Here is a 27,774-nt window from a genome sequence, read left to right as displayed (position 1 = left end):
TTCCCTAGTTTGGGTATTGTATCCAGCAACGGGGTATAACATCCCCCTCCTCCTCTTTCCGTCTCAAACAATAAAAAAAAGGAACACTATATCTACTATATATGTATGCTCAGGCGGGGGCACGTCCTCGTTTTCTGTTCCCCCGCCATCATCGTCCCCGGAGGTAGGTATCATAAGCGAGCGTGTGGTCGCCGGGTATCACAAACCCAACAAAGAACATAAAAACGTAAAAAAAGCAAAGAGCAATGCATCGCACCAAGAACTCCGAGCTACCCCTTTCGGTATTTCTATGCGATAATCAAACAACAGGCGACAGTACGCGCTTCGTGCCTCGTCACCATAAGTGAACCTTTCTTCCGCCCGATACGCCCAAGCTATGCCGTATATGTGTGTCCTCCCGTTCGTACCTAATATTTAGGCACCATACGGGAGCGATAACTATAAGGCCTTGCCCACGCTCCCCTGGCTCCCTACGCTACCCTGGCTCCCGCCGCTCCTCCTCGTATCTGAGTCCCTTCGAGGCATGCCATTATCTGGCGTGGGCGTGTATCTCCCAGCCGCGGGACCGACGTCTGGACCGGGATCGCTCCACTGGCTTATGCTCATACTCACGCCGCTCGAATACTTCGACGTGAAGCTCTCCGTGCGCACGTGTGCCGGCTTTGGCGTGTTTGGCAACGGTACCGGGGCCCCCTTGCTGCCGCGGCTAGTTCTAGCATCCCTCACGGTGGCGTCGAAGCTAGAATTTGCGCTTAGTAGATCCGGGCGGTCCAGGTCGAAGGGATCGGAACGGAACTTGTTGCGTCGGGTGCCGACCGTGGATACGCTCGCGTTGGATTCGCGGTACAGACTGTTCATCACGCTGTTCAAACGAGTGCCGGCGTTGCTCGTCTGCCGGCTGATGCCGCCACCGTTCACGCTATGTCCACGTGAGCGTCGGACATTGTGCACATATGTTGTGAGGCCACCACTTGCAGCGGCTGATGGTGCTGTGATAGCGTTCGCGTCCGAAAATGGGTTGTTTGCTGCAGAAACAACTATAGGCTTTGCTTTGGCCGTATTGTTCCCTATGGCGTTAACATCCGAAAAGGGGTCGTCGAAGTTTATGTCAAGACCGCCAAGGATATGTTGCTCGTTGCCCATAGATATCGAGCGGCGCTGACTCCCTCTCACGCCATTTCGCCCCCGTTCCGCTTGCTCTAGTTGCCTGTCGTCCATGTTTAGGAGTGTGAGGAAGTCGGGCTGCGAGGAACCTCTTGACGCATTGCTGTTATGCGTGGACCTTGGAACTGCTGCGTATGACTCGTTATTGATTGGATCGGCCTTAGATTCGCGACGCAGTCGCCAGTTGGAATTCCCATCTTCCACTAATCGACCCCACCAATCCACGAAGCGACCCTTGGAAGCTGGCGGTCCTCCTATAACTCCGGCATTTGAATTATTTCGACTATGTGCTCCGTCGGGTGGGCCAAATTGTGAGTTCCCCCGGTCAAGGTTGACGCTCGGGCTCGGGCTGTTGCTACGGGCTACGATGTTGTTAACCTTCCCGCGTAATCTCTTATATCTCATCCCAACGACGGCCCAGAGCTTCTCGGACATTGGTGTCGGTCCCAGAGATGACCGATCAATAAGATAAGGATCTTTCTCGCGGTCACGGACAGTCGCATCTGGAGACAGTGGCGTCAGCAACGTGCTCCTCCGACCTTGCATCTTCCTCTTCCGCCATATCCAGATCATGAATGCTATAGATGAGATAATTATGACTCCTCCGACAACCCCAGCAGCTATTGCTATCGTCTGCTGCGTCGTGATGCCATTGCCAGTCACCTGCTGTTGAGTCGTTGACAGCCCTCCTTTATTCGTCTCCGTTTCCAATGATGACCCTGTAGACTGTGTCCCTGCTGCCGCCTGGGTTGCCGTGTTTCCGTCTAGACCAGTTGTTATAGTCGAGTCCCCTGGTTGACCCAACTGCGTCGATGTCGCACCATCTGTATTCTGTGCTTGATCTCCTGATTGAGACGGAGTAGGTCCTGTATCAGTAAGGACCCCGGTATTATCGGTACTGAGAGAAGATGGGTTAATCGTGTTAACAATTGACGCCGGCAGTGATGGAGCGATCTGATCAGTTGACTGGTCTGTAGTAGACGATGGCTGATCAGCGCTCTGAGTTATCGCTGGCTGTACAATAACTGGAGGGCTATTAGCTATTGCCACAGTACTTGCTGTACTTGAAGTGCTTGAGGATGTATCCGAGGAAATTTGAGTAGCGGCATCCGGTTGCGCTGGATTGTCAACCGGAGTCGCTTGGGGATCGGTCGGGATCGATATAAATGTAGAGGATGAAGATGTCAACAATGAAGATGAAGTCGTACTTATACTCGAGGCCGAAGTAGAAGATGTCGATGTTGATGTCGAGCTAGAAGTTGAAGATGTCGAAGTCGATGTTGAAGTCGACGATGATGATGAAGACGATAATGAGGCTGAAGATGAATTTGATGCAAGTAGTACATTTGCTAACTTCGGCACTGCCGTACACCTCTGACCGTTGCGAGTTGTAATCGATGCCATGATCGTAAACTATGAAGAGTAGGCGATACCTGTCGCAGAAGCCGAATATGTGAGATAATTACCGCCACTCTAGGCAAACGAATTTTAGACGAAATGAAGTTATACGAAAGAGAAGAGAAAAAGGGAGGCGGCCGTCGCGGCCGGGCTACGATCACAAGGTCATCAACGATGATTTGTGAAGAATATTGTAATACCCGTTATTTCCCCCCGGAAACCAGAGAAACTGCGATTTAGCGCTCTACGCAAGAGACTCGTAAAAATGAAGCTTAGAAAAGAAGAGGAAATGGGCCGGACGAAGAGAAGCGAACAGGAATGGAGATGGTGTTGTGGCTTCACATGAGCGAGACACGCAGACTAAGGCTCGTCAAACGGCAGACTGAATTACCCGAGGAGCCCAGGATAGAGTGCGAGAATACTACGCTGGGGGCGAACATTGCTACCAAGTATGAGCCTGCACGGCCGTTGCTCGCTGTCGCTAAGGACAAGACCCTGTATAGCATGTTTGAAGGTCTAGTAAAGAAGAGACGGGATTGGCTGGCTGGGCGTTCGAAGAAACAAAGCGGCGGAGACACTCTAGACAGGGGCAAACCCCTGAGAAGAGTCGATAGCCTCAGAATCGCCTTTAAAGAGTGTGGGGTAAAACACTTTAACCCCTGACTTGCGACACACCTGAAGCAACGGGACCCCCTTCAGCCGCATGAAAACGCCACACCATATTAATTGCGATAGCCTTAAGAAACCCTTGGAGGTTATATTTTGTAGCGGTAGTGGTGGTGATGGAGTAGTAATCGTTCGAGGTGATCTTCTTCAATCCCAGCTAAAAAATGGGTTATATCGACTTCTGTTACTTGAAGATTGTGGCTTATTTCGTCGATAGTTACCTAAAGAATAAGGCGACTACCGATTGAGTTGCTAAAGTTTCGGGCCGGGGACAGTAGCCTCTTGGCACGGATTGGGGGCGTCACGTAAAGAAGGTAGGGAGTTTTACCATTACCTAGCAGCTGCCCTGAGCAGGGCTAGCTTACGTACTAGTATACTAAAACACACAGGATTAGTCCCAGGTAGGTTGTCTTCTTTACCATGTAGCTTTGGTCTGCGGTCTGTGATCTGGATTGGTGAATCAAACTTGGATGAAAAAAAAAGAAAGAAGTCGTCGAATGACTCCAAGTTTCAAGAATCAAGAGAAGGATAGATCTGTCATGGTGAAATTCCATCAAACCCCTAAGGCGATCGGAACAGGTACCTTTCCGAGTGCCGAAGCAGGGTGATGCCGTGATACGATAGTATATGATGGTGGTGCTGTCGTCGCATTGTATCCACTTGACATACTCGATCTACGGTGCATCAAACGGTAAGGATCGATATTTGAGTTGAAGCTTTTTACTAATACACTAGGACATTATAATGTCCGAAGAGCATCAGTTAGTCTCCTTTCTTGATCACCCAGTGATAGTATATAGATTGATTACCTATGCATCTCCTTACCCCTATGTTAGTACCTACATAAATGCAAGCGCGACTGGAGGATTTAGTCCGGGGTTATCCAAATGGATATTATCAGGTTATCCAATATTATCAGCAGAGACAACATTCCCCGCGGATCAAGCATTTCTTTACATAATGCAAATCTCTCCTTCCGATTCACGAGATGCTCCAACAACCGATATTTGGTTAATCTCTACTCCAACTTCAACATCCACATTTCCATATTCGTTCAGCATGTTATATCCAATGGATATTACGGAAGTACGTACCTTCTGTACAATTGAAGTACCACATGCATGTATATGTAATTCGTCTTAACGCACATCGCACATTGCAATAGTGGGATAGTAGCCTAGCTCGTGCACGGGCCAGTACATAACCATAACCGTAACCACAACCAGAAAAAGTCGCTTCGTTTCCCCAGTTCGGGTGAATCCCGCCCTAAGCTAAAACTAACTTAACCCGCTTTCTAATCTTGACAGGGACTTCCCATGATGTCTTCTACATAGATCTTCGAAGAAGTCTTTCAAAGAGAGTCGCGACGAATTATATTCCATTCCGTTTTGGGAAGTTTTGGATATTATTTCAGGTCTGTGAGATCTGAGTCTTTTCTCCTATTCGATTGACCAGGGCCCAAGCCACCGCCTCCAGCAGCTCCAGTTACTCCGTTGGAGACAAGTTGTGTGACCTCCAGCTAGCGAGCCTTTCGTTGCCCGTTTCGTTGCCCGTTTCGTCGTTTGCCTGTTTGCACGGCGCTATCACTACACATCTAGACTATTATACAATCTGTTATGACCTATTATCCCTTAGACATACTCCAGTATATGTGTCCCTTTATAAGAAGTCACCGTTGTACCCGGAAATATGTTTGGGTCACTAGTCACCATCGGTAAGTAGAGATACCATCCTATTTTCTCATCCTCATCACCTTTCGTGCGAGACAGAACTAGTTAAGAGTATATACCTATTACTTCATTACTTCTTTCCATTATAGCCTTCCCACCATTAAATCAAAAATGTGAATTAATCAGAGAGCGTTGTATGAGTGTCACGTTCCCTCATTAAGACATTAAACATATTAAGCCCGTGAAAAGAAAGGGAAACAAGTACATAATTCGTTAGACAAGCATCTACTTAAAGTCGATGCCATCTTTACTATACATGATTACACCTATTACTATTATTGCTGGACCTCATCTCATCTATTCGCTATAGTCAGTCAAACTGGGGAGATCGGTCCGCCGCCTAAGGACGTACCACCTCCCACTCCCATCAGATTGCCGCAGTGCAACCCAGAACTGCGCGGAGAGCCTCAGCCTTCTCTAGTCCGCTTCCTGCAACAGCTGCAGCGCCCTAACGAGCTTACTGAGGCTCATTTCGCCGCCCTCGGCGTGCACGTACATGCTGATGCTCCCGCCGAGGAGGTCATTCCGGACCCGTCTTACCTACCCGTATTCTCGGAGTGGGAGGGTGTAGACCTGGACGAAGCGCGGCGCAGGGATGAAACTTTTCGCCAACCGTTGTGTAACGGAGGCAAATCCCCCGAAGCTCGTTTTTTCTTGGAGTGCCGCAATGAGCTTTCCGTACCTAACCAGGCTGCCTTCCGCTCTGTCCGGCGTGTAAAACCCGAACCGGGGAAGCAGCAGCCTCGGCTCGGAAACTGCTACGAGTTCTACAAGCAGATGGAGCTAATGGCTTCATATTGGGATGATACTTCGCTGCCACCGCTCGTCCCCGAAGAAGACGAAGAGGAGTCGCCGCCCCTGCCTCCCCGTCCCGCAGATGGCAGTTCTGAACAACTCGCCACCGGCGCGGCCCCCGAGTCCAACACCCGCTCCGAAGCGGATCCCGAAGCCAAGCCGAAGAAGGAGCCGCAGCGCACGACCTACCGCACTAGCCCCGGGTCCCAGATGCCGGCTGAGTTCCGCCACAACTTCATATCGGCCTTCGTGAAGCTCATCGCGTACGCCTTCGGCTGCAACGTCCTTCCGCCCAGGGTCGAGCCCCGCCTACAATTACTCTCGCCGCCGTTCAGGAAGAGCTCCCAACCGAAGGCCCCGTTCTCGCAGACCGCATCGTACTTTCCCTCCGGCTGCGTGTTCCTGTGCAAAGCGCCTACGACACGTGAGGCTGCGCGCGCGGGTATCGTGGAAGGACCTATTGCGGCGGTGTCCGCGCGCAATACGACGAACTTTAACACTCCCGCCGACTCTTACATCGACTTCGGGAGGGAATTGGTCGCCGCGCTGATCACGGCCCAGCATAGAGCGCGCGAGGGCCAGCCGGAGAAACGTTTTGGCGAGGGAAAGTGGTGGGCGACGGAGAAGCGCTGGGGTGGTGGCGAGGGCGGACCTATAGGTCGCGAGGTTGACGGGGATCCCGTCGTCGGCGATAAGGACGCCGTGGCTCTCGGGAACGGCGAGGGCGTCGGGGCCAGCAAACCAGGCTCTTCGTCTTCTTCCCAATCGAAAGGGAAGTCGTCGCCGCTTCCCCCTATCCCGATGCGCGGACAACCCGTCAGCAAGAAACCGCGCAAGAACATGAGCATCTACGACAGCTACCGCATGGTGCGTCTACCGTCGTCGAATTGGGACAAGAAGACGAAGTACGCGACCATCGGCAAGGTCAAGGGCGCCGACTACGACGACGTGTTCGTGCTGAGCAGCCTGTTCCACCACCTTAGCATACTTAGGGTCCGCGTGCCGAAAAAATTGCTCGACGTCCTGGGCGGGGAGCTAGAAGGCGTGGTCCAGGCCAAGGTAGGACCGGACGGCGAGAAGCTGCGCAGCTGGGGCAAGCTGGAGATGTGGCGGAGCAGGTGGTTCGACTTGTTCATCGTCGAGGAGAGGCTCGAAGCTATGCGTCTGCTCTGGGGCATGATGGGTTGGGTTATGCGGAAGGTCGACGAGGATGTTGCGATGAAGAATGCCTGAGCCCGAGAATGCGAGGAAATGTGTGTTGGTTGATGCGTATAGGCTTCTTGGATTCGGGTTAAGATTAAGAGGACGGCGGCAGCTGGCTCTTTGGATTTAGACTTGGTGTGCGCTTGTTTTTGTCTAGTTCTGGGAATCGACCCCATAGACGTGAATTAAGCATGTAATGAATGTCACGAAAACTTACTCTCCTTGATTCGCTTGTTCGCGTCGTGCTAAGTAGCATGCTCCCCTGGCTTGGTTGTCTGTTTATCGCCTTCCCAGATTTTTCGGGCAACAACTTGCTTTCAGCGGGGGTGTATCATGGTGGCGGTGCTATAAGTTTACGGACATGCTCATGCTAGATCTCTGGCAGTCTGGGTAAAAACTCACATGCGGTTTATATTACTACGGATTCCTGCGTCTTAGATACCTAACTATTATCGAGCCGCAACTCTTGAAGTATTCCGCAGTTCTTGTATGAGTAAGTAGTGTATTCTAGTATTGTTACATGACTTTAAACTATATTCCTACGGAAAGATTGGGTACATAGTACATTCGAATTGAATAAATTCTACATGTCTATATAGAATGCTACCAACGTTTTGTTTACAAATGAATCATCTGTCTATGGATATTGATGTATCTTCTCGGGAGTATCTAACAGTCTCATGTCAGGACTGCATGGAGCTAGAATGGCATAGAACCTAGACTGAATATAATATTTCGAAATTGTTTTGTCGCCTCCCTTCATTGATGTTTTATGGTGCTTACTCAACATTATCTAGTATTGAAAGACATATTTGAGCATGAGAACTACGTGGTAACTGAATCAAGAAGATTACTTCCTGACTTCTCTACAATTACTATACATACTAAAGTACCTAAGTCAAACTAAGTATGTTGGGCACTATGTAAGTAGAGTATAAAGTCGTTTCGAAGAAAGCCACATAGAACATAGCTATGTCTGAGAGCGCCGCTCGGTGAACGTTGCAGTTTTGTTTGCGAAAGCATCTATACACATGCTATGTGTCTCAAGCATGTGATCGGTGATATATGTATACAAAGTTCTCACCTAATGAGTATGTATGCAGCACGAATATATTATCCGCAGCATTGGGCACTTATGCTTTGCATGTCGGGTTTCAATGCCGCCTTCTTGTTGGAAACATCCCGCGTCCCAAAGGGCGGTATAGTATAGCGGTATAGCATAGCGGTATAGCATCGTAGCCCGCGCGTACAGAGCCCAGACTCTATAGAATCATACAGGAGACCAATTCGTCAGGACATTCAAGGTCGATATGAAGATCTCGGATCAGGTTACCTCTTAGGAGAGCTTTTGGATCACGAGAATGACGTAGCGAGATTAGATATCATGAAATAGTATCACGCGAAGCGAAATTTCTCCGTCGTATAACGTAATATATGCAGCTCTTGGCGCATATTAGTAGATTGGTCTCAGGTAAGTTCAACGTCGTCGCTGGTTCAACGTTAATGTCCGGAAAGAAAAACGGGAGGACCCGTCGCCCCATAATCTAGTGCTGACTAAGGTCAACACGCTCAAAGGTTCTTGCAAGAAAGACGGTGACTTAACCGCATGAAGTCTTAGCTCTGCTCCCTCAACGGGATCCAAGTTCTTCCTTAGACCCGAGTGTTCGCAGGCCGAGTCGACTTAAGATGAGGCTCAAAGATGCAAGCTACTGCTAAAGATAGAGAAAGGTAACTGTATAGCCTCAACCGCCCTACTCGCTCGGAGCTGAGCCGTGGCGAGGCGTGATAGGTTCGACGATTTTGACGTACGCGTAGGTAAAGAGATAGAAAAGGTATAGCGCGAGCTCTCCTCACCAGCTGAGACGGCTCTTGTGTACCAGTGAAAGCAGTGGAAGCAACGCAAGCAGGGGAACAGCGCTGTAACCCGGCGAACAACTATCGATAGAGCATAGCCCGGCAGAAGTTACATGCAGCATTCCCAGCGGTAAAATGAAGATAACGTTGCAACGGTGGCTGGATGTGGGCCGACACTGGAATCGTTATAGTATCGGACCGCTGACTCGCAGATGCGACTCTGGAGTAGCTTAACCGGCATCATATCTAGATAAGGCTGTTGTTTTGTGGCCCATGCTGTCCCGAAAATTTTTAACTTGCAGAAGACGCGGTACTGGCGCAAGGCTGTGCTCATCGGCATCACCTCGATTGGCTCCTCCACATAATCTTCCTTCCCAAGCACCTGGGAGTGTTTAGGGACGATGCATGTGGCGCCTGTAGGGAAAATACGGGACGAGAGCACTGACACCGTCCCTGATGATCTGCTCCTACTTGGGGTAGACTGAAAGTTCTATAGTTTAGTTGTTAAACGCGACTCAGTCTCCGTTCCTTAGCTCGTTGGTTACCTCTGATTAAGCCGAGGAACGCTTCATTCTCCGACTCCATTTGTGGAGATCCCGTCGCTAGGAGCTGCAACCAAGAAAGCCTCTAAAACGGAAACGCCTATAATGGTAGACAAACTCCGACCTTCCCGCGGAAGTTTCGATATCGATTTTCACTTTTCCGTGAAGATATTCAGAATATGATGAAATAGGCATCACAGCCACGATATGTTCGTTACTACGTATGCGAACTAACGCATGCGCGGTAGAAAAGAGAGCCGGGTTAGATAGCCGTCTAATAAGATCTTCCAGGTATTGCAGAATCTGAAGCGTCAATATGCGGTACCTATGCACTGCAGCCACAGTGGGAAAGTACAGACGTATCAGAGGCCGGCCGGCCGCCGGAGACGCAAGTTCAGACGCCTAACTGCAAGTCAGCCACCATTGTCGGGTATCCCGAACCATCCACGGTCGGATCGTAGGGCCGGATAATTGATTATTCCCAGCCGTCCACGCAAGAGATCCACGGAGTCCCGTTTTCTCCAACGTGGAGCGTGGGTCCACGAAAGCATCCACTGCATCATACTGACTTATCTAGGCAACTAGCTTATGGCGTTTGAGGCTAGGACATCTCGTTTGATGTCTTAGATAACCATATGCACCATGAATATGCACCATGATGTGCCGGATACGCTAACTATCGCCTAGCATGTCGGACATAGGGATGAATATCGCAGGTACCTATGCCGCAGAAGACGGATTCGCCGGTGGTAGCTTGAGTTTCTTGAAGACAGGACCCTGAATAAACAATAGCTAGCAGCTGGAATTATGAGAATACCTTGTGGAATTTTGCACAATTAATGAGTGCCTAGTCTCAACTCTGATTAGGTCGCCGATCGGGCTTGTGGTTACAAGGCTGCCCAAGCTGCTCATTCGTCCGAAGCACACGCTGCAGAGAAATTGCGCTGCAACAGTACTGACGTGTACTGGGTCTACAGTCTATAGCCGCATAGCGATGGTTAATGCTCTAATACCTGGGCAGCTCGGACGACGGAGATAGAACTAGGAATTTTAGCAACACCATCTCCCATCCCTATCCTTAGGGTCGTAGGCATGTAGCTGATGAGGTTGCCGAAAGACCATTCAGCTCCGAGCTTGGATCTCGAGGATCCTTCTTGACCTGACGGTTATAATTGTCGATCATATAGTAAGAATCATCAAAATATTTCAGCGTAGAGTGAAGGAAAAGGGGAAATAGGAACTTTCTAAACGACTAGTACACCACGATGGGATTGCGACCCAGTATCCCCATAGTCAGACTATTGGATTTTGTTGGCTATAGTCGAGAGCTCGGGTAGAGTACGAATAAAATTGATGTTGCTTAGAGGGAAAAGCCGCGGTTCAATCGCCGACTGAAATTTTGGTTTTTGATTTGTTCATAAAATATTTGTCCATGGGGACCCCTGTTTTAATGTAATTATGTATTATTCCATGCGACAAAGCCCCTCTAAAAGATGGTCCTAGCTCGGATGACGATAGCTTATTACTCTTTAAGGTTAATACGAATTACGAACTGCCCATATGTACTTGTAGAGCTGCTGTAGTATGTTGTAGTACATATGTTGAAAGTCACGAGCTACAAAATTTGTCATTGGTTGATTTGCACCTGCCTCATGCTTTACTGCGCCAAAAGAACATGAACATAATACAGTATTGAACCTCCACATATCGGCATCGGACTTGAACAAGCTTGGATCTCCACTTTCAACGTATTCCGTATCCCGCATATCGCATTCTGAGTCTATTTTGCATACTTCCTCTATCTCTCTCTACCTAACCTAAGCCTACCCAGACACACATCCACCTACTCGATACGCAGTACATACCACACATACGACATACGACATACACGCATATACACTGCAATTCTAGATCTCCAACATCGCTCTCATCCGCCCCTCCTCTTCTTTCCTTCTCTCACCCCGGCTGCAACCTGCAATCTGCAACCATGACATTCATGGCCCAAATCTGTTGATCTACAGCCCAGAGTATTTGCTACATCTGTCACATTTCCTCCCACCTCTCACCTCCCTTACAGAGTTACTAAAGAAAGAACTTAACAAGCAAATCATCGACTGCGGTTTGGTACGTCTTGAAAAAGTATTGAGATTTCCACACCGACCCCTGCTCTCTGGGCTTGTCTGGTAAGTGAGGTGATGTGCACCTGTCAACAAGGTTTCCCTGCGCCGCATCGCTTGACCGCTCGGCTGGGAGCTAGCGCGCACAATTATAGCCCGACTAGGAAGTCCTTGGCATTCTTTTTTCCCTTTTTTCTTAATTTTTGCTATTTTATTTTAGCTGTCGAGGCTCGTGGTCTTGGTAGTCTTGGTACTTGCATGGGGCTGCGCTTACCTACGACACTAGCCGAGTCGAGTTTGACACCTCCAGCAGGAAGCGACAGGGCTACCTATTTACATCCTTACATACTCAACTTAAACTTACATCATACCTCGACACGAATACTTATACATACTACTATACAAATATCGTCAAACGCTCAACTACTCCCTCCGCGCATCGAACCAGGTCGAGCCTTGTCTATAAGAACCTACTACCTTGTCCCCTCCATTCCGACGGCAAAATCCCCCGCCTTGTCTACCCCCACGAGTTCCTGTCTCGATCCTAACCCGAACCGGCCTTCTTCCTCTTTTCTTATCGACTACCAGCATAACCTCAACTACGATTGCGAACACTACGCACGGAATCAGTCATTGATATGTCAGGTTACGGTTATCCTGGAGGATACGGTCCGCCGCAACAACAATACCACGGCAACTATTATCAACCGTATGGTCGCCGTTCCATCTTCATTGCCTTCCGGCCATGGACAACGAAATAGACGCGGCTACTGACACTGTCCCAGTCCACCTCAGCAATATAACGGATATCCTCCTCCTCAGGGAGCGCCGCAGCCACCATTCGGCTATAACCAACCACCACCACCTCAACCCTACGGATACAACCAGGTGAATATTATTCTAATGTGCCGGCTCGCGCCTAGAGCCCCACGCTGACATGCATCGTCAGGGCCTGTCCCCGCAACCCGGCGGCTATCACCAACCCCCAAATCAATATGGCAGACCTGGTAAGAGACCGGTGGCGTTTTGATCGTCTTCTCGGATCAATGTTTAACAAAGAGAGGTATAGGGCTACCTACGGTAAACTCGAACTCGTATAACCATGGTAACTTCAGCGCTCCTCCGCCGCCGCCATCTGGCCCCCAACATTTCGGCCATGGTGCTCCCCAAGGATACGCATTTCAGTATAGTAACTGTACGGGCCGGAGGAAAGCTCTGCTTGTGGGCATAAACTACTTCGGTCAACGAGGCCAGCTCCGGGGGTGTATCAACGACGTTAGAAACATGTCTGCTTATCTCGTCGAGCATTTTGGTTATAAGCGAGAAGATATGGTCATCCTCACCGACGACCAGCAAAACCCTATGAGCCAACCGACTAAGCAGAACATATTGCGAGCAATGCATTGGCTCGTGAAAGACGCAAGGCCTAATGACTCTCTGTTCTTCCACTACTCGGGTACGGCGACTCTTGGTATTGCGTAGTTTGTAAGCTTCTAACGGGTTTATAGGACACGGCGGTCAAACCAAGGATCTGGACGGCGACGAGCCTGATGGCTACGACGAAGTGATATATCCCGTGGATTTCCGCCACACCGGCCACATAACCGACGACGAGATGCATCGCATCATGGTCCGACCCCTGCAATCTGGAGTTCGGTTGACGGCCATCTTTGACTCGTGCCATTCAGGTACTGCGCTGGACCTCCCATACATTTACTCCACCCAAGGCATTCTCAAAGAACCCAACCTGGCCAAGGAAGCCGGTCAAGGTCTTCTGGGTGTTATTTCGTCCTACAGCCAAGGCGATCTCGGTGGTGTTGCCAACAACATCATGGGCTTTTTCAAGAAAGCCACTATCGGCGAAGATGCGCACCACAGAGCTATGGCCACAAAGACTTCGGCTGCAGATGTCATCATGCTTTCCGGAAGCAAAGACGACCAGACTTCGTTTGTCTACCCTTTCCTTACATTTCCCTCATATTGATACCCTTTTCATATAGGTTGCATGAGCGGTATATATTGGGTTCATCTAACGACATGAGACGTGTACTCTCGTGGAAATTAATGGTCTAATGATAATTTGTTTTTCGGGTTGGGAGGACATGTATACATGAGAGTATCTGCCAATTTTTTTTGTCTTGATAGAGGATGAGGTTTAATTGTATATAACATTTCCTTTTTTGGGCGCTCTAGATCAAAGTACGGCTTTCGAAGCTGTAGCTTTGCATCTAGGGCGACGGGTTACGTTCGAACGGTCAAGCGGCCGATGGTTATTTTCTCATTTTGCTATTTTGCTATTTTACGGCCTTGCCCACACTTTTCAAAATGAGACTTACTAATTACTTTGACAGGGCCGACGCGACTATTGCCTCACAAGCTACCGGAGCTATGTCATGGGCATTCATCACTGCTCTCAAGAAGAATCCTCAGCAAAGTTACGTACAGCTACTCAATAGCATTCGGGATGAGCTGGCTACGCGTTACTCCCAGAAACCTCAACTCTCGTGCAGTCACCCTCTCAGTAAGTCCCTCGGTCCTATATTCGTGCGTCGCGAGACCTTGAGCTAACATAGATATCCTAGACACCAACCTACTGTTTGTCATGTGACACGATGTAGACTAACGTTGTCAGGTTGTCTCCTTGGCGGATACCGCAATGAATTATGCATGACATTCCGATACTTCACCACGGCTGCGTTTGCGTTTGCGATTTTTTTGCTATTGTGTTTACGGTTTTGGTACAGCATTTGGGGGCTCTTGTGGGATAGGGCTGTTTGCTTGCTCGCTTACTTTTATCTGATGAGGTTACAAAAAGAGGGAGGCCCAAGTAGGATCGCTCGGGTGTTCTTGGGTATCCTTTTAATGAACGTTATATTTGATCCATCCGCTACTAAAAGTGAAATCCGTGGCCGTGAGCTTTGGTTTGATGTGAAATGTGTGATTTGATGGATGTCCATGTGTTTATTAAGAGGCTGTCTACTCATTATATCGGAGATCGTTCTGGCTGGATTGAAATTTTGCCTATCAAGGGCCTGGTTCGTTGCGAGTAGAAGACATGTCGAGGGCTGGTTTTAGGGAAGCATAGACAAGGAGCGGAGTCTGTATGGACACCATGACCCTATACAGAGAGATTCAGAGTTGCGTAGCAATGTGTTGTTATTACGTTCGCTAGGTCCGCATCATGACTTATCACTTACATGTCTAGGCACATTTGACAGCTACCAGTCTGGCACCTATGGTTTAAGCAATATAAGTTGAGTTATTGGTTGCTGTTAGATGAAAATAGAAGAGTATAAAAAACAAGGGTGGGGGAACGGAAAAGGAGGGAGTGGGGTTGAGAAAAGGGGGATATATGGCTACACATACGTAAAGTAGACATGAAAGGCTGCGGAGTTTTATAAGTCTCAATGAAATAACAACCATCCCGTAAGTTCTTCAAAGCATTGGTATCTTATCTCTCGTTTATGTGGGTATGAGGCATAATAGTGCTCTTCTTACGATCTATATGCCCCTGATCTATTTATCGTGTGTAGAAGTCGTGCGAACAATTTGAATATGTTGTATTATCGACTAATTTTTTCTTTCTTTCTATATCATCCACACTTAGAAACTACATTCTTAATCGCCGCGATCCTAAATTTAATAGAAGTAAGCAAGGGGAAGTAGCACGAGTCGAGGTATCGTAAAGCTCAAGAAATAACCACCGATAAATATGCACGGTATCCCCTACGCCGAGACTAACATGCCTATACAACCTCATTCTAGAATTTTAGCCAACGCCTTCTCATAACATTGAGGCTCCATTGTGGTATCTCCTTTCTCGGTTGTGGTGGCGGGGATGGTGTGGTGTTGTGATTATGAGGTACCGCCCTAACGATGGTATTTACAATGCGTTCATCATTATACCGGTTCCCGTCGATCCACCATTCTTCGTCATATGACCCAGTGATAAGTAGATAGGTGTCTTCGCGATCATAACCCTCGATAAAAGATACCATGCGATGAAGGGCGGCACGAAGGTCTTCGAATTCCTCCTCTTTCGCATGTTTGGGGTAGAAATGATCGAAGTCTTTAATGATGAGTAGCTGCCTTCGTCCTACAGTACCAATTCTGTTGCTTCTGTACCGTCGAGTGCGAAGCCATCGACAAGGAAACAGGCTTGTGAATGCCCAGGAGAAAACGCTTGCGGAGATAATGTCCGCCTTGTCGACGAAGCCGGTCAAAACCCACGCCTGTGCGAGATCGTGGACGGAGTTGCTGAGTTCTTTAGAATATTGGCTACTCCATACATAGAGAGCACCCTGGTTGGCTTCAGACTTGAGGCGGTCTTCGATAACTAAATGCTCTATATCAATCTCGAAACGGGATTTGCGAGTTAGCTTCCCGTTGTAACGCTCGTAAGTTGGCTCTATGGTTGGGGCAAGTCTCGTCAGCCAGCGCCTTGTTAACACCCATACTATCATCGCGAAAATGGATGCGATGGGAAGTAGCATAGAGATAAATGGTGGATGGTGCCAGAGGTATGTTAGGTAAAGTGCAAAAAGGATGACTATGACACCGTATCGAGCGAAATATGAAGCTAGCAGGGGCAGTCGACCAGGTTTCTCATGAGGCCTTCGCCACCATTCGTTGCTGAAACTCCGGGGATAGCGGTGATAGTTAGTCGGCAACATAGCGTGGCCGTATGGGTTGTTATTGGCGCGAAGGGCCCTACGGCCAGACGCCGCAGCAACATGAAACTCTTCGCCTTTCAGGATGAGGGCTTCGTAAAACGCGGTATAGTATACTTCGGCCGTGCTCTCTAGAATCTGAAAGCTCATAGCTGATACGTGTGCTATGCCATAACTGATGAATGTATGGCACATATTTAAGAATATCCGGCTCTGCGCGTATGAAGATAGACACGCGTTGAGCGTCACTTTCGAGATGTTACATCTCTGGAGCTTCCTAGCGATCTCTTTGACAGGCACGTCGTGTAGAGACGCATCATCATGGAGAAGCATTTTGATTGCGTTATCTCTGCGGCCGAAACTAGCTAGTTCCGGGTCGTATGGTCTTGCGAAACGAAGATAAGACTGGACTTCTAGAGGTGTATTCTCGTCAGATACCGGAGGCTTTGGGCGTCCACCGGTCCATGACTTGACGGGAGGGTTGACGGGACCGATTTTCCCATGCAAGTCAAAGTGTACAATGTCATATGGCTTCCCGCAACCAGGCTTCAAGTATTCATCAAGCTCTTCGACAGTGCCAGGTCGTACAACATCGATATTCAGCTTAGGGGTGATTCCTCGCTCCCTTGTTCGTCGTGCGATATTGAGAAGAGGTCCTCTAATAACTGTTGGTTATTCATTTGATCATGCCGTAGAAAAAGAGGATGCTCTCCGGGACTACTGACTGTATGAGGCTTGCCGGGTAATCAACATATCTCTGGTCGATATTTTTCTTGAAGGACCGAGCTATAACAAGAAGAACGCGATACTCGGCTTGGGTTGTTACGAGGCAAGACGCTTGGCGATCTATAGTTGCAGTGGTTAACTCCTTGCTCAGGACGTTTAATGTCCGGCTTAGTCGAACCCTCTTCGTAGGTGTCTCGCTACGTTCGCTGTATGGCCAAAACTCGGGATGCTCGAGAACCTCCCAAAGAAGAGAGTGGATACTAGCAAAGTCACTCGTTTCGCTGACCTGAGTGACATCCTCGTGAACGGAGATACGACAGTCCTTCTTCCGGCAATAACTCAGGCCTAATTGGTCAAACAACCTATTGAAATACTTTTCGGTGCGCTAAGAGGAGAATTGTCAATCAAATGATCTTGATGACACTCCTTCGATATCCCCATATGGAAATGGCTTGTGAAATACTTACATCTTGGTTAAGTTCGAGGTTTCCCCGTTGCAGTCTGTTGTCATTGTTCTTATGGTATTCCTTTTCGGTGAATGGGTCGACTAGGTCAATAATTTGTTCTGGTTGTCCATTAATAGAAACAGAAACTATCCATTTTCGATGGTTCTCCCCGTCAATGAAGCAAGGACCGACATATTCTTTGCTGTGAATAGCAATCTTGTCTACCGGCGATACTTGTTTTGGAGTTGAGTTCGTACTGTTATTGGACCTGGGGGAGCCATTGGCAAAGATGTTATTGGTAGAGCCATTGGTACCTGTGACAGTAGTTGGCGTGGTTGGTGCACCATATAAGTTAGTGAGGAGTGGTGTGGCTGCCGTCGAGCTATAGGATTTTGGGCGGTTCATTTCGGGCGTGACACCGACAATGTAGACATATTAGAGGGCGATATCATGTATTTAGCCAGTATGTCTACGACTGTAGGAAGAGGGCAGAAGGACCTTGAAAAGGACCTGGAAAGGACCTGGTAGATTTTGGAGGCTCAAGGCTTTTGGGGGCTTGTGGATTTTGGGGGCTTTTTGGAGCATTCTGGAGCCGGGTCTGGTTTAGACCCCCAAACGGCGACGTATGAGCCGCGGCTGAATTGTAGAGCACTTCGCTAATACCACCTACCTACAGCCCTTAAGGTATGTATTCCATAGTATTCTATAGTGTACTGCCTCAGTGGTTTAGTCTGATCTGCTCCCTGACACATTTGGAGACATCGTGGTGGCGAAGGTAGTATGAGCCGCAGCCACTTACCGAAAACACTCCAATGACTTGTGTCATAATGCTTAAGTCAAGGAATAGCTTGAGGTAACTAATCTAGGCGCATGCAGATGTAGAATAGGATGATACCTAGATACCTGTATTGTCTGAGAAAAGGGATGGACTCAAGGTCGAGTCTTAACAAACATTGTAGAAACGAGTAACGCGGAATAGGAGAATACATGGATTAGCGGGGTTACACTCGGTATTCGTGATGAGTTATGCACATAAATGTTACCTGGCGCATGCAAGTATCCATCATAATCCTTCCCGATTTCTGAAATAAGATTGCGGGCAAAGGTGGAGTATAAAGTTAGGGCTCGGGCCGCCTATGGATTAGCTACTCTAATCAAACGGCTCTTGACTTCTTTATCCATACCTGTGTATGCAGGTATATACATAAGTAGGTAGGTACTACGTACATAATCCATACTATCATGGCTCAAATATATGCGTGTACGTAATATACGGAGCCGATTGAAGGTCAAGATATAAGCAGATCACGATGCAATGCCACATTTCGTCACGGGTTGAAGCCACTGAAAGACTTTGCGAGCCCCCTAGCATAGCCCTATCTAGTAACTCGAAGTGGTGGGCGACTTCTCTCGAGTTGATTGGCTTTCAGAAGAACCCTTTGGGGGCCGGATCCACTCGATTATTGTTCAACCATAGCGATTCTGTCGAGTCATAAGCGGCAAAATGAGGCGCAATGCATGAGAAATGGAATAAGTTCGTGGTTGGTCGAGGACTCCCGTCATGCCCCAGGGAGCGCCTCATGGCAATGTGCATTACAAGAATGGATACCTACCTAGGTAGATATATAACTTACCTAGGTGCTGTCATGGCCTTAGGGACCTGGAGACTTGGGTACCTAGGTAGTCATAACCACTGTTGAGTGCCGTCAACTCATTGCTCAAGTAGCTACCTGGTTAGTCAACAGTGACAGAAGCGGATCGACCATGACGCCAAAGCCGTACTTTATCCTCTCTGAGGTGGCGACTCAGGACAAGATCAACTCTCTTTTAGGCCGAGCCGTACCGTTCACATCAGCCAAACCTGGAGATGTGGAGAACCCCTTAAAGCGCCCAGCAGAGGGTCGTATTTACCCAATACTCCCCCCTGAAGGCCCGGATCTCCGTGAACTCGACAAACATCTCTATCCACAAGGCGTCAAAGCGAAAGAAGCCAAGATCCTCCTCGAGAGCGCGCGGGGAACGGATGCTGAAGTGGCTATTACGAAGGCGCTCGCGCTATTTCATTCTAGCTCGAAATCAAACAAGCGAGCAGCATCGATCCCAGGATTTCGCCGCCTGACAATTGACCAAGCACCTCACCGAATCGAACAATTGCTAAAACACGACCAATATTCCAAACCGATTTTTGATTATTTCACCAAATACCCAAATGGAAAACTAGGAATTATCGTTAGTATTATATGTGCGATGGACATGAGTCTCAACATCCAACAAGCCCAGTCAAGAGACAGTGGTGTGCAGGTAGAGGTTCCTAAGGAGGCAGTGGCAGCACCTGGGGGACCTCCCGTGGCTTCGGATACGGGTGCTCGGATATCTACTAGCAGCACGAAGGTTTCCGAGGCCGAGGGAACCTATGATGGCGAGATTGTGGTGGCATGCGGCTACTTGCAGATGACTCGAAAGCCTCAGTCCTTGTTAAAAGCATTCCTCCAATCTGGACCTAAGGTTTTCTTTCAGTCTAGGAAGACCTCCATAGACGACATCACCATCACGAGCAAGGATGAATTCGTCCATCCGAGAACTATGGACGTTTCACTTCCGCCTAGTAGGCTTCCCGGCGACCACGAGGCATATTTGGGAGGTAACGTCGATTTTGACGAGCAACATGAAGCCCCTACCCATGAGGAGACCTCCAACAATAGCGACGATGATATGATATTATATGTATAAACATGGTATGAACTGTTGGTGGTAGCGCTAGAACATTTAGGGACGGCGTTCATTTACTCATATCATCACTAGCATTTCTGTCATTTATATATAAATATCTAGGTTGTTCATAGATACCCCTGAGGCAAAGAGGGCAAGTTATCACGAATGTATTAGCAGTCCCCTAACTACTCGCAGCCCCAGCAGATTTAGATATGTTTCATAAAAAGTTGACTACACTCACTCATTGCCGTAGTCTTCACAGCCGCTATTCTGAGGGACGATTGTGTATCACGTAATATCCGACTCTATGATTCTGGTGACTTTTCCTGCTGTATCCATTTCCTATCACAAGGCCAATGAGTATCGCTTGGTGACAAGCTTAATAAGTACCGCGCGCATTGGTTCCCTCATATTTTGCCTTCGCTGAGCCATTGGGGGGTTCCAGCCCTTCCCAACTAGGCATTTTCTAGTGGCGTTCTTCCAGAACTTCAGGCTGACCACTCACTGGTCAGCAGTGACGACTTTGCCCCTCAGCACTGCCTACTCTGTTCCCCCTTCTGAACCTAGAACTTTGCCCAATTTATCATCGCATTCATCTATTCTCAATCTCGCTGGTACTATCCATGGCAAGGCAACCTTGAAACCAACCATGCGAAAAAAGACTCGGGGCTCTTCACGGTATGAGTGAATAATGATGGCGGGAAGTTACGCCATTCTCGTGGGCTTTACTGCCATTTTAACCCACATACTACGACGAAAGCAGCGCCGAGATCGACCGCGGGATGATAACACCGGCATCGTCCAGCTACACGGGTCGGATAACGCAAACATCGAGTGAGTTTCCTGTGAACGCCTGGTCGTCTAATCTCTTGTTAACGAAATAAATAGCATTTGTTTCGTACATGGTTTGGCCGGCGATCGTACCGGGACCTGGGAGTGGGCTGATGATAATTCCAAAGAAACACATTCCTGGCCAGCAGAATTTCTACCGCAAGATATCGAAGCGGACCGTCTTAATGTTCGCATACTCTCTTATGGATATAAATCATTTGCCCCGACGCCGGAATACCTAACCCAGAGGACTCTCTATCGTCATTCTCAATCGCTTTTGCTGGCCCTGGCAAATCTTCGTAAGGACTGTCCTGACCGGCCACTTATATTCGTTGGTCATAGTCTTGGGGGCATCGTCATCAAGAGTGCTCTTATTTTCTCTAGTCAGGATAAAAGCCCAGACCTCTTGGCTCTCTCCGTTTCTACTACTGGAATTATATTCTTAGGAACACCTCATAATGAGACGATGCCAACTTTGGATCAATTGAAATGGCCGAGAATCCTTGCGAATATTGTCGATTTAACTAAAGTGGGCAATCCGAGTCTAGTGAAGCACCTAGAAAAGCAGAGTCTAAGCTTGCAAAGTCGGCTACAGCCTTTCAAGGCCTTGAGCGACAACATTTCTATCGTCTCGTACTATGAAGAAGCCTCGACTACCCTGCCACACATAGTACGTAGACTTAGTAGCTCTTGGATATATCGATGCAGCTAACTAGGAGAAGATCGTGCCCAAGCCCTCCACGAAACCATCATACGGTGACAGAGTGGATATAATTCACGCGGGTCATCGAGACATGTGCAGATTCAACAGTCGCGAAAACCCGGACTATAAAAATGTCTCTCGCGAATTGCTGCGTCTATGCCATGAATCAAACCAACGATCGCAGGATAACTGGGAGAAGCACAAAAGAAATAGAAGTAAATTTTGCTCCGAATATACCAAATCACTAGAAGTAACCCCTTCTACAGGAGAAGAGGTTTCGATGGACTACATGAAAAGAGTCCAAAGCGCAAAGGGTATCAAATTTACTCCTAATAAGTATATCTTACGAAAATTACTGATAATAATGAATAGTGGAAGATCAAACTCCTAGTATCGCGGGACTGGATGACTTTCGTATCGATGATTCCCCTTTGCCGTCTCGGAATAAGAGGTTTGTGGGTAGAGCAGAAGAACTTGAGTTCCTCCGTAAGACTCTCCTTGGGGAACGCTCACTACCTTACCGTGATACTTGCGCCACTGTCAACCTCTTTGGATCCGTAGGGATGGGTAAGACTGAGATTGCCCAAGAATTTGCACATTTATACCGAAATTGCTTTACATCTGTCTTTTGGATCCCCGCTACTAGCAGGCATTCTATTGAGCAAGGCCTCGTAAATATCGCAAACACCCTTCGTCAACAACTTCATGGGCCTAGTTCAACGACGGCCTTTCGGATCCTGGCTGACTCATCACCCAATACGGGACTTGACAGGAACCAGCTGGATCAAACCATTAAGGCGGTGATGGAATGGTTTCAGAGCACCGAGAATTCGAAATGGTTGGTGATAGTGGATGGTCTCGAACATGCCGGCGATCGCGAAACCATGAAATGTATCCCTAGGACGACTTGTTCTCATGGGCACTGCATAATTACTTCACGGCGACCGATAGAATGGAACTTTGTCCAGACTCATCAAGTGCACCCGTTTAGCCCCGACGAATCCTCCTCACTTTTGAAGGCATCCACGGGCCTTTCAGACGCCGATGGTATGTATTCGTCTCCAACCCCCCTTCTCAAATTTGAACCCGCTAATGAATGTAGAACGGGACTTGGACGAACTATCGAGATCCCTTCAACACATACCCCTAGCGCTTAGTGCTGCTGCTTCGTACATCTCTTCAACGCAGATATCTATACAAAGATATATGCAACTTTTCCAGGCCTCATTGTATGCTGGAAAGGAGAAGCCCGTCACATTGTTGGAGGACGAGCTTATTAGAATCGAGAAATTGGTGCTAAACACCATAAACAATGTTCCTGATACCCCTAGGCTTCGGCAGCCCCCTTCCCTTGGGATATTCCAAGTTTGCTGTGTCCTCTCAATGGAGTCAATTTGCTTATCAATATTCTTGTCTGGTTCGTTCAAAAAGAAATATCGTGAGTTCACACCAACCCATCCATCCGTGTGCTGCTAACTCGTTCTAGCGGGCAATACGATGGCTGCTATCAAGGAGCTTGAACATCATTCGCTAGTAGCTCTCACCGAAGACAAGAGATACCTCATCACCCAGAACATAGTCCTTGAACACAGCTGTCGCCTTTTCCCGGGTGATCAGCGTCAAGCCGCCAGTCAAATAGCTTGCGAATCTGCGTTAGCCGCTGTCAAGTCATTACAAGATCTTAGAGATGAAGACAAGTCAGCCGATACCTCGTTTGCCGAGTGTGACCTAGCGGCTGTCATATCCCGTTGTTATCAACTCATCAACGCCGAAATTCCTACATCCTACGAATGGGCGATTGACCTGGACTTGATGGGTCGGACGTGTGAAAGACAGGGCCGAACTGAAGACGCGGTTAAATACTATAATTTGCTACTTAACCGGAATGGTGGAAGTGCTTCTGTAACCCGAAAAGCAAAATTGCGGCTGGCTATAACCCGTCGCGTATCTGGTGATGACGTTCGAGCTGAGTGTGAAGAACTTATACGGTCAAACGGCGACGTATTATCGGAATCGACAGTGTCGTTAGCGGAAGAAAAGCCACGGGGAGATGAGGTGGACATCGAAGCGCTACGGCTCTTAAAGAAAATGGCACACGACCAATCTAATCCAGAGGAGGAACTGGAAATCTCAAGGCAGATCGCGGCTGTGCAAGAATACCGCCTTGGAAACAAGCACCCGGGCACACTTGACGCTGTTCAACAACTTGCAAAGGACCTGATCGAGGTTGGGTTCTATGACGAAGCAGAAGCCAACATGAGACGTGTTCTACTCTCATATGAGAACATGGTTGGTGCCAACTACGTAAAAAAGACGGAGGCTTGCGAGGTTCTGGCATCGATACGACTAAAACAGGGTAAATACGACGACGCCAAGGAGCTCTTCAACCGTGCCTTACACAACCATCTAGCACGTCTTGGTCGCGAACATCCTACCACCCAGAAATGTTGGTCGCAGTTAGGTCAAGTTTATGATCTGCAAGGTCACTCTGACATTGCCGGCGAGATTTATGACAAGTGCATCGCTATCCTCAACGCAACAAAAGGGGGCGACCATCCAGATGTGCTACAAGTACGCGGCTACAAAGCTGAGAACCTAGCTAACCGGAACATGTTTGATGAGGCTGAAAGGGAACTCAGAGCCATGCTTGGGCTTATGGAAACTAACAAGAGTATCCATCAAGAGGGTGATAGGCGCAGGACTGCCCTACAACTTGTCGACATACTGAAGAGGAGCCCTAAAGCTGACGACGCCGCCTGGTTAGCAAACAAGGTGCACGATCTTGAGTTTCGGTATGACCTCGATCTACACCGCCGGATCGGTTGGATATATTAAGGATTACTACCTTCTCATAGATAAAAACCTTATGTGGATGTGCATATAGGCATTTAATATAGTATATAATACTCCATGAACATAGGTAACTTGTGAAGCTCAGATGGTCGCGGTGTCCGCACATTCGACCGCATATAACATACATGCCTGGGTATACCATGTGTGTAAGGCATCATGGTCTAGAAGTTCACCTGATCAAATTACAATAGGATGTCGAAACAACCTCCATAACAATCTCAACAAATACCTGCCTAGGTAGGTAGGTAGGTTGATAGTCACTTTCATACACTACCTACATTGTCTGGTTAAAACGTTCTGGTATCCATCTTCATGCATCTTTCCCCCAACATGCAACCACCTCAATAACAAAACAATCACACGTAACATAGCGTGATCATCTAGCTTGCTCATGACGAAGTACTAGCGAGTTGTTGGGCTATTCTATGCCAAGGCCCGAGTATGAAGTTTTATATTACCACCATATGCGTATAGCTACCATGAAGCCGCCCCAGATACGTAAGGGCGATTATCTGAAAAGCAACCTCTTAAAAAACTTCAAAACCATCGTCATAAGTTGGTAAAATGCGTAACCCACCTAGTTCACCGAATGCCGAGCGGTTGTATGCCTCCAATAACAAGTATATTAAACTACGGTCCCGAAGCCCCTTAAATCTCCCAAGATCTAGAAAGAAAAGCGGGATTAGAGGAAACACTAATATAGGCGCGCACTAAAGCACATGCTTGCGTAAACGTCTTCAATGTTTCCTATTAAGTGTAGTTGAATCTTTCGGACCGCACCTAGCTACCAAGTCTTTGGGAATGTTACCCACTTAGGTGCGGTCTTGATCCCGCACGCGTCCCACTGCACCCATAGGCAGGAAACAATCTTCGTAGATTCAATATGATGCCAATCAGTACTTAACAAGGATGTCGTTGTAAGTGGCACTTTTGGATGTGATGACGGCACGTAAACGCGGCAAATATACCTCTTGACCACATGCGGCTCTTTTGAGCCCATTTCTTGAATCCATGTCTTCCTAAGTATCCAGGCTGATATTAGGGAACTGTTATTTCCTATTCAAAAATCCCAAATTATTCTTGGAGATATTATAGAAACACGGAAGATATTCTGACGATTATGTTGAGTAGCACTGTACCTATCTTTCACGCTTCCCATTGCTTGTAATCATACCTAACCTAACTAGGTAGATATCAACGAGCTACCCAGCTGAAGTTTTAGTATCTTGATTTCTAGAAGTAGTGTAAGGGGCGTCAATTCACATGCCCTTGAACTGTACCTATCATCCAACAAAACTTACGAAACTAGATAATTCATGGTGAAAACGTTGGCATCAGCTGAGACTAGTATCTTTGCTTTGGCGTCTGATATCTCTCTAAAAAGTATCCCGTATGGATCGCACCCCACGAGCTGAGCCTCATACAGCGAATATGAAACCCATGCGAACTGACTAATGAAAGGTATGGGGTGGGACTTCCGTTAGCATATCGCCTTCTCTTCATCTCTCAAGCATCACCCAAAAGAGCCAAGATTGGCGAGTGCAGGAGTCTAGCGTTGACTAAAATAACTATCGCCTTCTAAAGCTGCCAAGAAACGTCACGTCAACTACATAGTATACACGTAAATGAAGGCTAACCAAAACCATCGAGCTGTTGATCTAAGCTCTTAAGTTGATGATGACAATGCGTCTCCTGTCGAATTTACTGACGCCTTAGATGCGGAGAAAACAAAACATGCCGGTCACGAGCACGGGCTGGTCGCTTATAATTGCCTTTCGGTTCAGAAATATTGCTGAGTATGTGATCTAGAAAGATCGTATTGCATTCTGGGAGACCGGAAAGGTGTCATCCTAGCATAGTGATATATTCGACCATGAAGGATGCAGCCACTCGTGTTATCGTTCGCTTGTAGAGTTGGGCGGCTAACTCGCTGATGGGTTATTATTGTGCATATTTCCCTAAAAGCTACCTGCAAAGTGACTTCTATCCAGTGCACGCAGACTTCGTTAGGCTGTGAAAGATATTTATTACTGCAATGATTAGTCCAGATTTGAAATAGGTATCATGAATATGACTCGCTTGCAACGCTGAAGCTAGATTATGTATCAGTATGATGCGTGCATACCAACCGTATAAGTATTATTCTTGGCTCGACAGCTACAAGTCAGACTTCGCTTCCTCCTTAGCCGAGATTGGTTGGATTGCAACGACACTCCGCTAGAGAAATGACCAAACTGTCAATAAGTAATTGTTGGAGTAACGGAAAATATGACCTATTATAGAGATATACTTACTTTTAAGAGGATTCAGTCATCGTAACAGATTAAACAGCACACCTCAGCACTACGTACCTAATATCTAACAGTATTTGCTCCATTAAGAGGACCATGTCTAATTTTGGCAACAATATTCACACCTAGTGCCAGTACTTAGGCATTGTTGCGGGTGAATTGAGAGGAAGAAGGACTCGCACAGAGTGCGTAAGCTTTGCGAGGCTATCATAATCCATTGTAAGCATCGCTACATCTTATCCATCATTGGTCTGTTCATGAGAGTTGTTGGGTATCATCAAAGATTATGGAAGAAGCCGGAAGGGCTCGCTTCATTCCAACCACATACCTATCATGAGAAGCTGAGGCTGAGCGTCTCAATCTCCGGAAATCGGTCAATTGGAACATCGAGATGCAACTGGCTACATGAAAGTAATGAAAAAGAAACGATCGACATCCACGTTGCTTTGTCCTGTCGGTGCCTCGTAGCCTTTTACATCGAGCGGACCTAGGAGGGTATAAGACATTTAAATAAGACGCGGCACGGTTGTCCGGGCCGGGAATTGGGAATCAGACCAAGAATCATAGCTTAAGAGATGCACTTTGTTGATTAATAATTGCTTGTAGATGGGTTGTACAGAGTATAACGGTAAAAGGGGTGTCATCCTACATACGTAGATCCTTCAGGACATGATCTGATATGATATGATAGCTAAAGGATCCAGATCGAAGTTTAGAAACTTCGAAAACGCATTAGTACGACTTGGAAAGGGTTTAAGTTAACAAGTTATAGTAACCTGTGCTGCCGATGATTAGTTAATATACGTAGTACCTAGGTATATATGTAGTAGAGGTCAGGGATTATAAGAATTATACATAAGTCTTAGACGCTAAGAAGGTAATCGGGTCAAGATGGGCCCACACCGAGCAAAAGCTTAAGGGCCGTTGAGGTCGATTGGGGTGGGAGCAAGGGAGAAGGGGAGGGACGGAGGACGGAGACCCATAATTAAGGCTCGGGACCTTACCAAATTGGGAACATTTCGCTTACTTCCAACCAATCAGAAATTCTCCGGCTCGCTTGCTAATGCAACTTT

General features: G+C 47.7%; 7 protein-coding genes across 7 annotated transcripts; 4 read left to right on the top strand and 3 right to left on the bottom strand.

Annotated features, from left to right (window-relative positions):
* Positions 1–137: 137 nt before the first annotated feature.
* Positions 138–2,724, bottom strand: F4807DRAFT_176941 (uncharacterized protein). The gene has a single exon (XM_047993529.1). It carries the CDS (start codon positions 2,566–2,568, stop codon positions 439–441), a length of 2,130 nt encoding a protein of 709 aa, XP_047851931.1. The 5' UTR covers positions 2,569–2,724; the 3' UTR covers positions 138–438.
* Positions 2,725–4,627: 1,903 nt separating this feature from the next.
* Positions 4,628–7,071, top strand: F4807DRAFT_176918 (uncharacterized protein). The gene is made up of 2 exons (XM_047993528.1): positions 4,628–4,942; positions 5,269–7,071. The coding sequence occupies exons 1-2, from the start codon at positions 4,918–4,920 to the stop codon at positions 6,984–6,986; spliced, it is 1,743 nt and encodes a 580-aa protein (XP_047851930.1). The 5' UTR covers positions 4,628–4,917; the 3' UTR covers positions 6,987–7,071.
* A 5,036-nt stretch (positions 7,072–12,107) lies between these two features.
* Positions 12,108–14,077, top strand: F4807DRAFT_452805 (caspase domain-containing protein; the record flags this gene model as incomplete). Its single annotated transcript, XM_048000372.1, has 7 exons — positions 12,108–12,178; positions 12,255–12,357; positions 12,419–12,476; positions 12,539–12,925; positions 12,978–13,416; positions 13,821–13,990; positions 14,052–14,077. The coding sequence occupies 7 exons, from the start codon at positions 12,108–12,110 to the stop codon at positions 14,075–14,077; spliced, it is 1,254 nt and encodes a 417-aa protein (XP_047851929.1).
* Positions 14,078–15,126: 1,049 nt separating this feature from the next.
* On the bottom strand, positions 15,127–17,607 carry F4807DRAFT_176793 (uncharacterized protein). Its single transcript, XM_047993527.1, has 3 exons — positions 17,333–17,607; positions 16,865–17,250; positions 15,127–16,795 (listed from the first exon to the last, which is right to left on the bottom strand). The coding sequence occupies exons 2-3, from the start codon at positions 16,890–16,892 to the stop codon at positions 15,231–15,233; spliced, it is 1,593 nt and encodes a 530-aa protein (XP_047851928.1). The 5' UTR covers positions 16,893–17,250; positions 17,333–17,607; the 3' UTR covers positions 15,127–15,230.
* Positions 16,924–17,935, bottom strand: F4807DRAFT_176777 (uncharacterized protein). Its single transcript, XM_047993526.1, has 3 exons — positions 17,333–17,935; positions 17,044–17,250; positions 16,924–16,985 (listed from the first exon to the last, which is right to left on the bottom strand). Exons 1-3 carry the CDS (start codon positions 17,714–17,716, stop codon positions 16,962–16,964), a joined length of 615 nt encoding a protein of 204 aa, XP_047851927.1. The 5' UTR covers positions 17,717–17,935; the 3' UTR covers positions 16,924–16,961.
* A 532-nt stretch (positions 17,936–18,467) lies between these two features.
* On the top strand, positions 18,468–20,355 carry F4807DRAFT_434472 (uncharacterized protein). Its single transcript, XM_047998805.1, has one exon. It carries the CDS (start codon positions 19,076–19,078, stop codon positions 20,039–20,041), a length of 966 nt encoding a protein of 321 aa, XP_047851926.1. The 5' UTR covers positions 18,468–19,075; the 3' UTR covers positions 20,042–20,355.
* A 195-nt stretch (positions 20,356–20,550) lies between these two features.
* Positions 20,551–24,478, top strand: F4807DRAFT_434469 (uncharacterized protein). Its single transcript, XM_047998804.1, has 7 exons — positions 20,551–20,857; positions 20,912–21,524; positions 21,577–21,772; positions 21,824–21,871; positions 21,930–22,604; positions 22,660–22,995; positions 23,044–24,478. Exons 1-7 carry the CDS (start codon positions 20,715–20,717, stop codon positions 24,390–24,392), a joined length of 3,360 nt encoding a protein of 1,119 aa, XP_047851925.1. The 5' UTR covers positions 20,551–20,714; the 3' UTR covers positions 24,393–24,478.
* Positions 24,479–27,774: the final 3,296 nt, after the last annotated feature.

The sequence above is a fragment of the Annulohypoxylon truncatum genome (genome assembly GCF_022578515.1).
Source record: "Annulohypoxylon truncatum strain CBS 140777 unplaced genomic scaffold F4807scaffold_27, whole genome shotgun sequence".
Classification (NCBI taxonomy): Eukaryota; Fungi; Ascomycota; class Sordariomycetes; order Xylariales; family Hypoxylaceae; genus Annulohypoxylon; species Annulohypoxylon truncatum.
This window is presented reverse-complemented; position numbering and strand designations above follow the sequence as displayed.

Bases quoted from the DNA above. Each gene is read 5' to 3' on its own strand.
- F4807DRAFT_176777 (XM_047993526.1), bottom strand. From the start codon at position 17,716: ATGAACCGCCCAAAATCCTATAGCTCGACGGCAGCCACACCACTCCTC. The intron at 17,251-17,332 runs GTAAGTATTTCA...TTCTCCTCTTAG, and splicing joins ACCTCGAACTTAACCAAGAT to CGCACCGAAAAGTATTTCAA. The intron at 16,986-17,043 runs GTTCGACTAAGC...CTGCAACTATAG, and splicing joins GCGAGACACCTACGAAGAGG to ATCGCCAAGCGTCTTGCCTC.
- F4807DRAFT_434469 (XM_047998804.1), top strand. From the start codon at position 20,715: ATGATGGCGGGAAGTTACGCCATTCTCGTGGGCTTTACTGCCATTTTA. The intron at 21,525-21,576 runs GTACGTAGACTT...AACTAGGAGAAG, and splicing joins CGACTACCCTGCCACACATA to ATCGTGCCCAAGCCCTCCAC. The intron at 22,605-22,659 runs GTATGTATTCGT...TAATGAATGTAG, and splicing joins GGGCCTTTCAGACGCCGATG to AACGGGACTTGGACGAACTA.
- F4807DRAFT_176793 (XM_047993527.1), bottom strand. From the start codon at position 16,892: ATGTTGATTACCCGGCAAGCCTCATACA. The intron at 16,796-16,864 runs GTCAGTAGTCCC...CAGTTATTAGAG, and splicing joins TACCCGGCAAGCCTCATACA to GACCTCTTCTCAATATCGCA.
- F4807DRAFT_176941 (XM_047993529.1), bottom strand. From the start codon at position 2,568: ATGGCATCGATTACAACTCGCAACGGTCAGAGGTGTACGGCAGTGCCG.
- F4807DRAFT_434472 (XM_047998805.1), top strand. From the start codon at position 19,076: ATGACGCCAAAGCCGTACTTTATCCTCTCTGAGGTGGCGACTCAGGAC.
- F4807DRAFT_176918 (XM_047993528.1), top strand. From the start codon at position 4,918: ATGTTTGGGTCACTAGTCACCATCG. The intron at 4,943-5,268 runs GTAAGTAGAGAT...TATTCGCTATAG, and splicing joins TGGGTCACTAGTCACCATCG to TCAGTCAAACTGGGGAGATC.